Raw genomic sequence first — 13,579 nt, 5'->3', positions numbered from 1 at the left:
GTTGCTGTTTATTCTTTTTTTTACAGTGCAGTACACATTCCTGTTTTCATGCTCGATCAATGTTCAGCTTTCGAGGGGCTAGATATCCGCTGGGTCATCTTACCACTACATCTGAGGGACGGGTGGCGGTGATGGTGGTGGGGGAGGGGGGTTGGATGGGAAGTTTCCCTCGCAAGTGATGTACCGGCGTCGTCCTCGCCTCCCTGTTGCATTGGTGCACGCTTTACCAGAATCAATTCCGCCTCATCACTGCATCCGCGAACGAACCGCAGGAAGAGAGATGTTGCACGTTGCATTCCGCGCATGTACGAAGCCCCGACCTGTCCGTCGTGGTAGCGAGTGGATCAGCCGCTGATCACGCCGCCAGTGGTTCAGCAACGTGGGATCACGAGTGAAGAGTGCGCACGTGCAGAACACCGGACTGTTGCGTCGTCCGCTAACAGCGCAAAGTACTCTACCCACGCAGAGCAGGCTCTTGTTACACACGTTTATTCTGTTTTCGTTACACATTGCAAACGCTGGACGAGTGAATCAAGTGTTCTCCCACACGAGAAAAAAAACCTAGAACAGGCCATACGCACAAATAAGAACGTAAATAGATGACGTTTTTTAACAGAAAATGTTTAAGAGTGCGAAAAAGCCAAATCTTTTTATCGAGAAAAATAATTTTCTCCGTTGTTTGGCAGTTAGGAGGGAAACAAGATACAAAGGATAAAGTGAAAACCCTTATTTACAACGTTTTAAATATTGTTCGATGTTTTTCTCGACCAAATAAATGCACACCTTTGAACTGTCTTGACGACTACTTGTGAATACATTATGGGAGGGGAAGTGATCAATGTCTTACAAATATTTACTATTAAAAACAGTCTTAATCACTAGTTATTTATCAAGGTGACCGGTTTCAACCACTACCCTACTCAGTGGTCTGAAGATGACCACAGTAGTGGTCGAAACCGGTCACCTTGATAAATAAATCGTGTTCAAGACTGTTTCTACAGAAAGAAAAAGAACGTCTTGACGACATTTTTCCTACTGTTTCATTCTTCACTTTAGCGTACGATCCTTGTCGATAACACCCACTACGAATTTTCCATCGACCTTTACCACTGCTCGCTCCTGCACTGCGTAAATTTCGAATTTTTGGTAAAAAAGAAGCTCCTGACACCTTCGACTCGCCGAACTGCGCAGCAGACACCTGACTTGTGCACGAGGCGACTACTCGTGACAGGAGGGACTGAGTACACGACTGAAACGCCAGAGGCGCTGCAGTAGACTCACTTGCCGCTAGTCGATCGGTATGACAAAGTGGCTCCCGGTGAAGCGGGCTCAGACTTTACTGCCTCGAGGAATGCGGCCCCGGCACTCACCTGGTCGGCGGCGGAGGGCCCGCCCTCCAGAGGGCGCGCCGCGTCGCGCTCCATGGCGGCGCCGCCGTCAGCAGGCGCCGGACATGCACGCTCCACACTCCGGGGAACACGGCACGGCACTCACGGCGCGCACTCACACCTCCTGGGGCCGCAGCCGACTGCCGGCTCCCAGCCAGCTGCCAACTTGTTGCCCGCGCCTTCTCAGTGGAAGGGAGAGGCCTCAAGATGGCGGCCTACTAACCTTGGCGCGCGGTTGCCACGTCGCGGCGCTGGCCGGCGCGCCCGCGCTAACCACTAACCTACAGCAGCCGCAGCCCGCACTCTTAATTCGCGCATTCCTTTCCTCCCCTCACCCCGCAACCGGACCGATTCGGCCATCGCCGGGCCACCCTGCTGCCGGCAAAACAAACGCTCGCCACACCTCCCTCCCGGCTGCAACTGTAGGTGTGCGTCGCTCGCCTCGCGATTCCGAATACTGATCACACCTTCCGAATAGGAAAGTATCTTCCCATCCTAAATTCCTATTGCTACGATCTCCATCTGCGACAGTATAGTATTGTTGTTGTCTTCAGTCCTGAGACTGGTTTGATGCAGCTCTCCATGCTACTCTATCCTGTGCAAGCTGCTTCATCTCCCAGTACCTACTGCAACCTACATCCTTCTGAATCTGCTTACTGTACTCATCTCTCGGTCTCCCTCTACGATTTTTACCCTCCACGCTGCCCTCTAACGCTAAATTTGTGATCCCTTGATGCCTCAAAACATGTCCTACCAACCTATACCTTCTTCTAGTCAAGTTGTGCCACAAACTTCTCTTCCCCCAATCCTATTCAATACCTCCTCATTAGTTACGTGATCTATGCACCTTATCTTCAGTATTCTTCTGTAGCACCACATTTCGAAAGCTTCTATTCTCTTCTTGTCTAAACTGTTTATCGTCCACGTTTCACTTCCATACATGGCTACACTCCACACAAATACTTTCAGAAACGACTTCCTGACATTTAAATCTATACTAGATGTTAACAAATTTTTCTTCTTCAGAAACGCTTACCTTCCCATTGCCAGTCTACATTTTATATCTTCTCTGCTTCGACCATCATCAGTTATTTTGCTCCCCAAATAGCAAAACTCCTTTACTACTTTAAGTGTCCCATTTCCTAATCTAATTCCCTCAGCATCACCAGACTTAATTCGACTACATTCCATGATCCACGTTTTGCTTTTGTTGATGTTCATCTTGGGCCTCCTTTCAAGACAAGGCCTTTGCTGTCTCTGACAGAATTACAATGTCATCGGCGAACCTCAATGTTTTTATTTCTTCTCCATGGATTTTAATACCCACTCCGGATTTTTCTTTTGTTTCCTTTACTGCTTGCTCAATATACAGATTGAATAACATCGGAGAGCGGCTGCAGCCCTGTCTCACTCCCTTCCCAACCGCTGCTTCCGTTTCATGCCCCTCGACTCTTATGACTGCCATCTAGTTTCTGTACAAATTGTAAATAGCCTTTCGCTCCCTGTATTTTACCCCTGCCACCTTTAGAGTTTGAAAGAGAGTATTCCAGTGAACATTGTCAAAAGCTTTCTGCAAGTCTACAAATGCTAGAAACGTAGGTTTGCCTTACCTTAATAATAGTACTCTAAATAATTCTCAGAGGCACCGGAAGTTTCAGATGGTACGGCAGAGATTTCGAAATCACATTTTAAACTACAAAACATTTCCGTGACCCGATGTGGACTCTGAAAATAATTTATTGCTTACAGACTGCAGAGTGCCACTGAGAAAATTCGAGAGAGATGGGATATTAAGGAGCAGGAGGTGCACGAATTGAAAGAACCTGCGTTCATTGATAGTTTGAAAGGACGCTGGTAGCGACTGGGTAAAGCAGTACAACAGAAGATGAATGAGTATCTTTGAAAGATGAAATAGTGAAGGCGGCGAAGGAACAAATACGCAAAAAAGGGATCGAGTAGAAATCGTTGGAAAACGCACAAGATACTGAACTTAATGGATGAAAGGTGAAAGCTGCAGTGTGGGAAACAGGAAAGGCAATATGGACACTCAAAGCAAGTACAAATGACAACCCAGGAATCACTGGATGAGAAACGCAAGGCTGTAGCAACATGCTTCACTAGGAACAAAATAGACGTTTTGCAGAAAGGAGAAGCACCTCAATGAGTATAAAGAGCCCATATGACAAGCCGCACTAAGAAAAGAAGGGAATACTCAAAGGTGGGTGGATGCAATATACAGCATAAATAAATTTTAACATAATGTTACAGAAAGGGAAGACGAAGTAGTTGAAGGTCAATGGCGGCACGGTACTGCAGAAGAATTTTACTGAGCACTGAACGATTTAAGTTGAAGCAAAGCCCCTATAGTGGAAGATAGTCCCTCAGATTTAACGAGGCCCTTGGAAGAACATACAATGACAAAACTGTTGCAACTGGTATGCAACATACGTGAGAAAGGTGAAATACCCAGAAACTTTGTGAAGAATGTTATAATTCCAACTCCAAAGAAGCGAGCTGGCAACAAGTTTAAACATTACTCAACTTATCTTTCTAACAAGTCCTCATTGCAAAATACTGACACGAATTATTGACAGAAGAATGGATATAACTATTAGAAGTAGATCATACGGAGCATCACGTTGTGTTCCGGAGAAATATAGGAACTTTTTTCTTCTTTACAGCCAACAGTAAAATATATGTCAGATAATGAAATGATTGTTAGAAAGCTACACCAGAATAGCTGCTTTTAATAATTTTTATTAACGACGGACTGTTTCAGCATTCATCGCCGTTGTCAAGTACTAAAGAACACAAATTTGATCAGACCGCACACAACTGTGAATGTCACTTACATTAAAGTGACTATATTATACTCACGTCTACAGTTATGTGACGTTCATATTACGTCGTTAGTGAACTGTCTTGTAACTCTCAGTATTTTGATCTATGGTAAATAGCGTACATATATTGAAAATAACACGTTAATTATCGTTTCATTGTAGTTTGTCAGTTCTACTCTCACGACGTTATATGTCTACATAAATAATACAGATGAAGAGTGATATTATTTTATTAATTAAGTTGTATCAGGATTATCTTTGGTTGTAGCATATGTTTTTGTGTCGTAAAAGTTCAGTAATGCATTTGAGATACTATTTGTGCATAAATTCTATATGTTCGTTTAACATTTCTTGTGACTATTTTCTCGTGTGTATATAGATTTCCAGTTTTTCAAGAACGTTAATTGCAAGACGTTTTGGTATTCTGTAGAGTGTTTTGACTGTATTTTCGATTGTATCATCAGAGTGGTTTTGATTTTTCAAATTAAAAATAAGCTCGACTCATTATGCTCGCTGTTTCTAATGCGTTCTTTATATATGACGTTAAAATTTATTTGTGTTTGGCCACTGTAAAAATTATTACAGTTGTTACATCTTTTATATATGCCTGGCTCATCATACTCCGATGTTCTAGCGGTGGCAGACTGTAATTTTATTGTAAGGTTGCTATCAGTTCAAAAGGCTAGTTGAATATTTGCCTCTTTATAAAGTGCATTAGTTTAGTTGGAGATTCTACCAAGGTACACTGTTGCTACGTGTCTTGGTTTTAAAGCCACAAATATTCAACTAGTCTTTCGAACAAATAAAAATCCTTGAATAAAATTACGTTTCGTCAGCACTAGAACATCCGAAAATGACAAGTCAGGCAAATATAAAATAACATGTAGCAACTGTAGTAACTTTTACATTGGCCAAACAGGAGGAAATTTTAACGTCAGATATAAACAAAATCTCATTAGAAACAGAGAGAACAAACACACGAGCTGCCTCTACATTTGAAAAATCAAAACCACACTGCTGATAAAATTGAAAATACAACTGGTTCAAATGGCTCTAAGCACTATGGGACTCAACATCTGAGGTCATTAGTCCCCTAGAACTACTTAAAACTAACTGACCTAAACACATCACACACATCCATGCCCGAGGCAGGATTCCAACCTGCGGTCGTAGCGGTCGTAGCGGTCGCGCGGTTCCAGACTGTAACGCCTAGAACCGCACGGCCACTTCGGCCGGCTTGAAAATACACTTCACATCCTGCACAGAATACCAAAAGGTCTTGCAGTTAACATTCCTGAGGAACTGATAATGTACATGCACAAGAGAAAATATCCACAAGAAATGGTAAAAGAGCACACAAAATTTAGACACAAATGTTATATTGAACTTACAGGACACGAAAAAGGATAAATCGGAAATCATATATGCAACAACCAACGGCGTATCCACCTAACGTGCCATTGACATGTAAACGCCATTCGACGGTTTCGCAATACAACACTAACAGGAACGATAAAAATAGTATCGTCGAATGAAGTGAATGTGAAATATGTGTTCCTTCGAAGAACAAGTCGATATGCTTCTCATTTACGGAGAAGGCCAACGAAATTCAGTGAGAGCTAAGATGTCCGCAGCATAGTCACTCTACACGTCGTACATTTAAATATTTGTATGATAAATTGAGAACAACTGGATCTTTAACGCTTCGGAAACATATCCGGCAAAGAAGTTACTAACGAGGAAACGGATATGGGTACTCTTGCCACTGTGATTCGAGATCCTTGTGTTAGTTCGCGTAAAATCGCAAGGGAATCTGGCATGAGCCAGAGTAGTGTTGTCCGTGTTCTGCATCGCCAAAAATATCGTCCTTACTACATGAGTCTCCACCAAGAAGTAACTGGCACGGATTGTATGCGTCGCATTGAATTCTGCCAATGGGCTCAACTTCCTATTCAGAGGGATGACACATTTATTAATTTGATTTTATTTACTGACGAGGCTACATTCGCGAACCATGGAAATTTTAATTTGCGTAACATGCATCATTAGCCAACTGAAAATTCATGGCCGGCCGCTGTGGCCGAACGGATCTAGGCGCTTCAGTCCAGAACCGCGCTGCTGCTACGGTCGCAGGTTCGAATACTGCCTTGGGCATGAATGTGTGTGATGTTCTTAGGTTAGTTAGGTTTAAGTAGTTCTAAGTCTAGGGGACTGATGACCTCAGATTTTAGGTACCATAGTGCTTAGAGACATTTGAACCATTTGAAAATTCATGTTGGCTGCGGCAACTTGTACACCAAAAATCGTGGTCGATGAGTGTATGTTGTAGGTTTCTGGAGGACAGAATTATAGGCCCCTATATCATCGAAGGAAATCTTAATAGTAGGAAGTACACCACATTCCTGCAAGAAATATTAGGCCTGTTATTGGAAGAAATACCTTTAAGAAGAATTAACAGAATGTGGTGTCAATACGATGGGTATCCGGCACGTTTTGCACCGATGACTAGAATCGAGTTGCAGAGACAATTCCCAAATCGTTGGATTGGACGCGGAGGAGATGTGTCGTGGCCGGCTCGTTCGCCAGATTTGACACCTCTCTACTTTTTCTTGTGGGTATTCGTAAAAGACATTGTTTATAAAGACGTTCCAACCACACCTGGAGATATGCGAGAGAGAATTGTGAGAACATCTGCTTCGATAAGTTCCGACGTGACAAGGACTACCACTCAATTCATGACAAGAAAATTGCAGCACTGCATTGATACCAATGGTCATCACTTCGAACACCTTCTGTAAATGGACGTTCATGCCACCTTTGTGACCTTCGTTGACCTTCAAAACCTTCAGAACCTTACTGTTACACATCACTGGATTCGTCTCAATAGCCGCTATCAGGAAATAAGTACCAAACTGTAGCATCTCATAAAAAAAACAAAGATGACCTTCATGTGTCTGAAGCGACCCCACCACCTAGCAACAAAAAACCAACGTCATATTGTGGTCCACGTTGTCCCACGAAACTTTCGTCCCATAAACTTTTCAGATCCTATCATACTTTCGGAGTTATTCTAGGTGGCAATAGTTAGTGGTTCACCCTGTTGATAACTGTATTATCTGGGAAAAGTATGAGGTACTGTTAATATCGTCTTCAAGGTCATTAATCTGTCGATGACTACCCGTCCAAGATGATATGCTGCGTCCTCCTTACCAAAATAATCCTGAATCCAGCCACAGATTTTGCTTTATATCACATACGGTCGTATTTTTGATAAACAGCGTAGATGTGGTACAGAGTCAAATAATTTTTCGGAAATCTAGAAATACTCCGTCTACCTGTCCGCTTTAATGCATGGCTTTCAGTATGTCATGTGAGGAAAATACAAGTTGGGTACGCATCATCGATCTTTTTGGACTCCGTACTGGTTGGCATGCACGTCGGAATTTTCTTCGAGATATCTCACTATGTTTGAGCTCAGTAAATGTTGTAAGAGTCTACACTAAGTCTACGTCGAGGGTATTGGACAATGATTTTGTGGGTCACTTCTAATATGCTACTTTTAGAGTGGTGTGGCCTATGCTTTCGTGAGGAATTTATGAAATATTATAGCTACACCTCAGCCGTCAATTCGAAATAGTATCTGATAAGCCTTCCAGGGTTTTCTTTAATTTTAGCAACTTTAGCACTTTCTCAACACTACTGATCTCTGCAAGTGAGCAAGAAAGAACTAAATTGGGGCAATACGCCTGAATTTTATTTTTCTAAACGAATTTTTGAAAACCGTGATAAGTGTTGCACTTTTGGTTTGGCGTTCTTAATTTGTCGCTGCCACAACCTGAGAGTCTGGGCACTACCTTCGGTTACTCTAACTGCCCTTACGTACGATCAGAATTTCTGTGGACTTTATGAGAGACCTTTCGATGATGTTCTGCTGCGGCAGTCACCGAAGGCTCCACGCCTTACGGCCTTGACATTCGGGATGGTCCCTGCTTCTAGTACTATGCTTTGTTTTACACCTTTTATGTAGTAGTCCGTGTTTCTCTAGAAGTTTGTTTACAGCTACCGTAGTACCGCGTAGGGTCCCTCCCATCATGAACTGCTCTACCAGGTTAAGTATCTATTTTCTTCTAAATCTTAGTTACGGTTCCTCTTCAGAGCTAAATGTTTCAGATTCCTTATTGTCATATTTCAGTACTGTCTCTTTATGGAGCTTGCTGTTGGTATAAATATTTCTTTTTGTTTCAGTTGTCCTTTTTATTTGGTAATCATTATTGCTATAACTGCGTCACGGTTACTGATACCAGTTTCCATGTGGACATCCTCGAAGAGGTCAGGCGTGTTTGTAACTATCAATTAGATCTAATATACAGGGTGTTTCCTAAGGACGGGCAAAAATTTATGCTCCAATGAAAAATTTCAAATAGGGAACCTGCTGTCACAGAAGACAGCTTAAAGAGATAATAACAATAAAGTCACATTACTGTTGGCCTTTTTATTGAAATTAGTTACTGTCAATCGCAAATACCATCACTAACACAACGAACATGTAGCTGTACTTGTGGTCTTCAGTCCAGAGATTGGTTTGATGCAGCTCTCCATACTACTCTATCCCTTGCAAGCTTCTTCATCTCCAGTACCTACTGCAACCTACATCTTTCTGAATCTGCTTAGTGTATTCATCTCTTGGTCTTCCTCTACGATTTTTACCCTTCACGCTGCCCTCCAATACTACTTTGGCGATACCTTGATGCCTCAGAACATGTCCTACCAACCGATCCGTTCTTCTAGTCAAGTTTTGCCACAATCTACCCATCTAATCTTCAGCATTCTTCTGTAGCACCACATTTCGGAAGCTTCTATTCTCTTCTTGTCCAAACTATTTATCGTCCATGTTTCACTTCCACACGTGGCTGCACTCCATACAAATACTTTTTGAAACGACTTCCTGACACTTAAATCTATACTGGATGTTAATACATTTTTCTTCTTCAGAAACGCTTTCCTTGCCATTGCCAGTCAAGAATTTATCCCTCTCTACTTCGACCATCTTCAGTTATTTTTCTCCCCAAATAGCAAAACTCCTTTACTACTTTAAGTGTCTAATTTCCTAATCTAATTCCCTCAGCATCACCCGACTTAAATCGACTACATTCCATTATCTTCGTTTAGCTTTATCCTCCTTTCAAGACGCTGTCCATTCTGTTCAACTGCTCTTCCAAGTCCTTTGCTGTCTCTGACAGAGTTACAATGTCAACTTCAAAGTTTTTATTTCTTCTCCACGGATTTTAATACCTACTCCAAATTTTTCTTTCGTTTCCTTTGCTGCTTGCTAAATATACAGATTGAATAACATTGGGTACAGGCTACAACCCTGTCTTACTCTCTTCCCATCCGCTACTTCCCTTTCATGCCTCTCGACTCATAACTGCCATCTGGTTTCTGTACAAGTTGTAAACAACCTTTCGCTCCCTGTATTTTACCCCTGCCACCTTTAGAATTTGAAAGAGAGTATTCCAGTCAACATTGTCAAAAGCTTTCTGCAAGTCTACAAATGCTAGAAACGTAGGTATGCCTTTTCTTAATCTTTCTTCTAAGATACGTCGTAGGGTCAGTATTGCCTCACGTGTTCCAACATTTCTACGGAATCCAAACTGATCTTCCCAGAAGTCGGCTTCTACTAGTTTTTCCATTCGTCTGTAAAGAATTCGCGTTAGTATTTTGCAGCTGTGACTTATTAAACTGATAGTTCGGTAATTTTCACATCTGTCAACACCTGCCTACTTTGGAATTGGAATTATTATATTCTTCTTGAAGTCTGAGGGTATTTCGCCTGTCTCATCATCTTGCTCACCAGCTGGTAGAGTTTTGTCGGGACTGGCTCTCCCAAGACCGTCAGTAGTTCTAATGGAATGTTGTCTACTCCGGGGGCCTTGTTTCGACTCAGGTCTTTCAGTGCTCTGTCAAACTCTTCACGCAGTATCGTATCTCCCATTTCGTCTTCATCTACATTCTTCTCCATTTCCAGAATATTGTCCTCAAGTACGTCGCCCTTGTATAGACCCTCTATATACTCCTTCCATCTTTCTGTTTTCACTTCTTTGCTTAGAACTGGGTTTCTCTCTGAGCTCTTGATATTCATACAAGTGATTCTCTTTTCTCCAAAGGTCTCTCTAATTTTCCTGTAGGCAGTATCTATCTTACCACTAGTGAGATAAGCCTTTACATCCTTACATTTGTCCTCTAGCCATCCCTGCTTAGCCATTTTGCACTTCCTGTCGATCTCATCGTCTTTCGTTTCACCCTCTTTGGGATACGCTGGATCAATCATTTCTTGGCACGTTGTTCTTTTCTTACGGCTCAGTATTTCTTCATTCTCTCTGATCTTCTCTTCCTCTGCTCTTCCGTGATGCAGGGTTTGGACGTTGGTGTAGATTTGTCTTGGAACCTTATGTTTTCATCTTCAGTAATTAACTTAGCTGTTCAATCAATAAGTGAATTTTCTGAAATCTTTAATTCTACTTTGTCTTTCTCAGTTTCTTTAAACCACTTGGATTTCGTTTTGCGGTTACGGAAAAGGTCAAAGATTTGTTTAGTTAATCTGTTGGAATTTATTCTGAGATGATGACCATAAAAATTTATCCTCCTTTTTCTCATAGTATCTCAGAGTTTTTAACTACCTTGTAGAGAGTTTTATTTTTGATGTATATAATCGTATTGACTTGAAATTTCTGTCCTATGCTTTTTCTTGAAATTTTTCTTTCCTTTAGCTCAAGTTTGTCCATTTGGCCTTTGAAATTCATCTTTAGTGTTTCTACTGCATACAGTACCACAAGGCTTAATCACTGTCTTGTATGGTGTAATTTTGGACCCCCATGAAAGGGATTTTTTGTTGTATTTATTTTTTGTTAGTTGCAAGTCCAATTAAAGTTTATTTTTTCTGGGTTCCATTCCTTTGCTTTCCCAAGCATTCCAACTAATCCATTCTCAGAGATATTTGAATTCTTTTACTATTTCAATATTTTGTTCTTGAACTTTGAGGTATTTATATGAATGCTTGATGTTTGTCAATATCTTAGTTTTGCAAAGGAGATATGAAAACCTATTTTAGCTTCTTGATTCTTTAGTTCAAGGATTTGCTCCCGTGCTTCTTCCATTGTTTCATCAAACAGGACCATACAATCTGCAAAAGCAATGGAATTTACTTTAAGGTTCTTCTTTTTGCAACTCAGTCTTATACCACTCTTAATATGTGTGTTCCATTCTCTGACTACTTTCTCAAGCGCACAATTGAACAGCAACGGAGAGAGCCCATCCCCCTGTCACACTCCCCTTTCTGTTTCAAAGGATTCCGATAATTCGCCCATAAATTTAACTTTCGTAAATGTGTTTGTAAGGGTCGCTTTTATAATATTAGTTGTTTCCTTATCCAAACCCATTTCTTCCAGGACTGATAGAGATTCTCTATCAATCGAATCGGATTCCCTACTACTACTAACTATAATACTTCGTCAATAGATGACTGCCTACGATACGAAATAGTACTTATCGAAAATCAACGATCGGTGTGCATGTCTCTTAGGTATTTCTTGCGAGTCCTGTTACCCTATCGTAGAAAGACAGACTTAACTGGTGAGATGTTAAAGAAAATCCCGATCGCAGCATCTACCGTGTGTTACTGTCTCAAACGGCCTTGGTTCTACAGGTGCACAAAAGTATCCATGTTAAAAGCTACACCCACTTTTTCGAATCGAGGTACGACATTACCTCTGAATTGGGTGTTTTTTTTTCCGGACAAATACCGTGACGGTGATTGTAGCAATGTGTATCACCAGCCCACGATACAACCTTGTGACAAAATTACCCCATTTTGAAAGTGATTCGGCCAAGGAACGTGGTATGTAAACAGTATTTGCGACTTCCTCACACCACCCCAACTTGATAATTCTACAGTATTTCTAGCGCATTTGATTCGATACCATATCAGAGGTTCTGCAATATATCCACTGAGTTATAGGGGATTACTGATTGAGAAGGAACACAAACAGTAGCAGTAGTAGTAGTAGATGATGTGCTGATTGAGGTCGTAAGAAGAAAAATGTTCACTAGCTTCGCAAATCTCTAGTGTTACACTATGCGCTAGAAATAATGTAAATCATTTGGAATCAGGTCTCTCCATTCAAGCACCTATCTGCATCGGATCACACCAACAACTTATCATATTTCTGGCACTCCCATATCTCGAAAAGAGTCACCTTTCCCGAATCTAGCGGCTATAGTAAAATTGCAACGTGGTTTTAGTCACTCCCTACGCATCTTCCAACTGCTCCCATTTCTACAGCTTTCCGGCTGTGACCACTCCAATTTAAGTCGGAACTGAGCAGAAGTCGAAGTAAGACATACCCACCACCGTGTGCAACCAATGTAGAAACAGAGTGACCTGAGTTAGAGGAACAGGACAGTGTTTTCGCCATTCAGCGGAAATGTGTGCAATATTGTACATCCCCAAACTACATACAAGTACTGTAGATCCAGGTCCATTCAAATCAATCAGCCCAACATGCTATCATCGTTATTCTATACCCCCAACGTGGAAAAATTACGAACTATAAAAGCTCATCCGATTTAGAACTCACATAGGCACCGATGCTGGTGCAATGACGCAAAGCTGCGATGCGGCCCAGAGTGGTGAAAGAGATTTCGCAATGCTCTCCCACAATAGTGAAGCGTGCAGCCCTCGAGGCATTCCTAACGGTATACCCAGTCCCTCACCCCAAACTGCTGCCGCTACTACTGCCGGCGGGGCACAATACTACTAAATACGTAGGCATCGCATGGAGCACTTCAAAGTTTGATCACGTATACTACAGGCGAATGATCGCGTCCCACAGACTATACGAAGTCGCACGCGGTGCTCCCTCTGGTCCTGGTTCAAACACTGTTCTCTAACACGCCTTTGTACAGTGCCAGATATTTCATTTGTCTGCCACGACTTCGAGACAGTGCCAGGTTCTAGACTGACAGTAACAAGTTCTGATCCACGGCGTTTTGCAGGAAACTAGACGTTGCATGGTATAAATCATATTCTTACGGCGAATAGCATAATATGCCGCACATCAGTTTAATTTAAATAAAAGACAGTTACAACATAAGCAAAGTGGAAGAGTTTTACCGTGTTGACGTAGCTCCCCAAGCTACAGTCCGAAGGTGATTCACGAGCTCTACATTTAGACTCGTCTCTAACACTTCCGAAATAGCTGATGGCACTGCACTCCCTTTCGACTGATTCCTCATATTGTACGCAATCAGAGTTTCGGTGCTATCCACGCCAAAAACTGCTGTCCATCCACCAAA

The 13,579-nt window shown here is 41.9% G+C and overlaps 1 protein-coding gene across 11 annotated transcripts in view; it reads right to left on the bottom strand.

Annotated features, from left to right (window-relative positions):
- LOC126320910 (tight junction protein ZO-1) overlaps positions 1-13,579 on the bottom strand; it is an 839,027-nt gene that overhangs the window by 611,771 nt on the left and 213,677 nt on the right. For 4 of the 11 annotated variants that reach the window (XR_007558696.1, XM_049994186.1, XM_049994205.1 and 1 more), the window contains exon 1: positions 1,371-1,513. The exons of 1 other annotated variant lie outside the window; for it this stretch is intronic. Coding sequence is in view for 8 of the 10 variants with exons in the window: in XM_049994186.1 (XP_049850143.1) it covers positions 1,371-1,424 (54 nt within the window). In the remaining 2 variants the exon portion in view is untranslated. Of the gene's footprint in view, positions 1-1,370; positions 1,537-13,579 lie in introns of those variants that run through there. 6 more of the 11 variants (XM_049994195.1, XM_049994215.1, XM_049994143.1 and 3 more) reach the window with 4 other exon arrangements.

Source organism: Schistocerca gregaria, chromosome 1 (genome assembly GCF_023897955.1).
Source record: "Schistocerca gregaria isolate iqSchGreg1 chromosome 1, iqSchGreg1.2, whole genome shotgun sequence".
In the NCBI taxonomy this organism is placed as follows: Eukaryota; Metazoa; Arthropoda; class Insecta; order Orthoptera; family Acrididae; genus Schistocerca; species Schistocerca gregaria.
The sequence above is the reverse complement of the archived record's forward strand: the minus strand, read 5'-3'. Positions and strand labels throughout refer to the sequence as shown.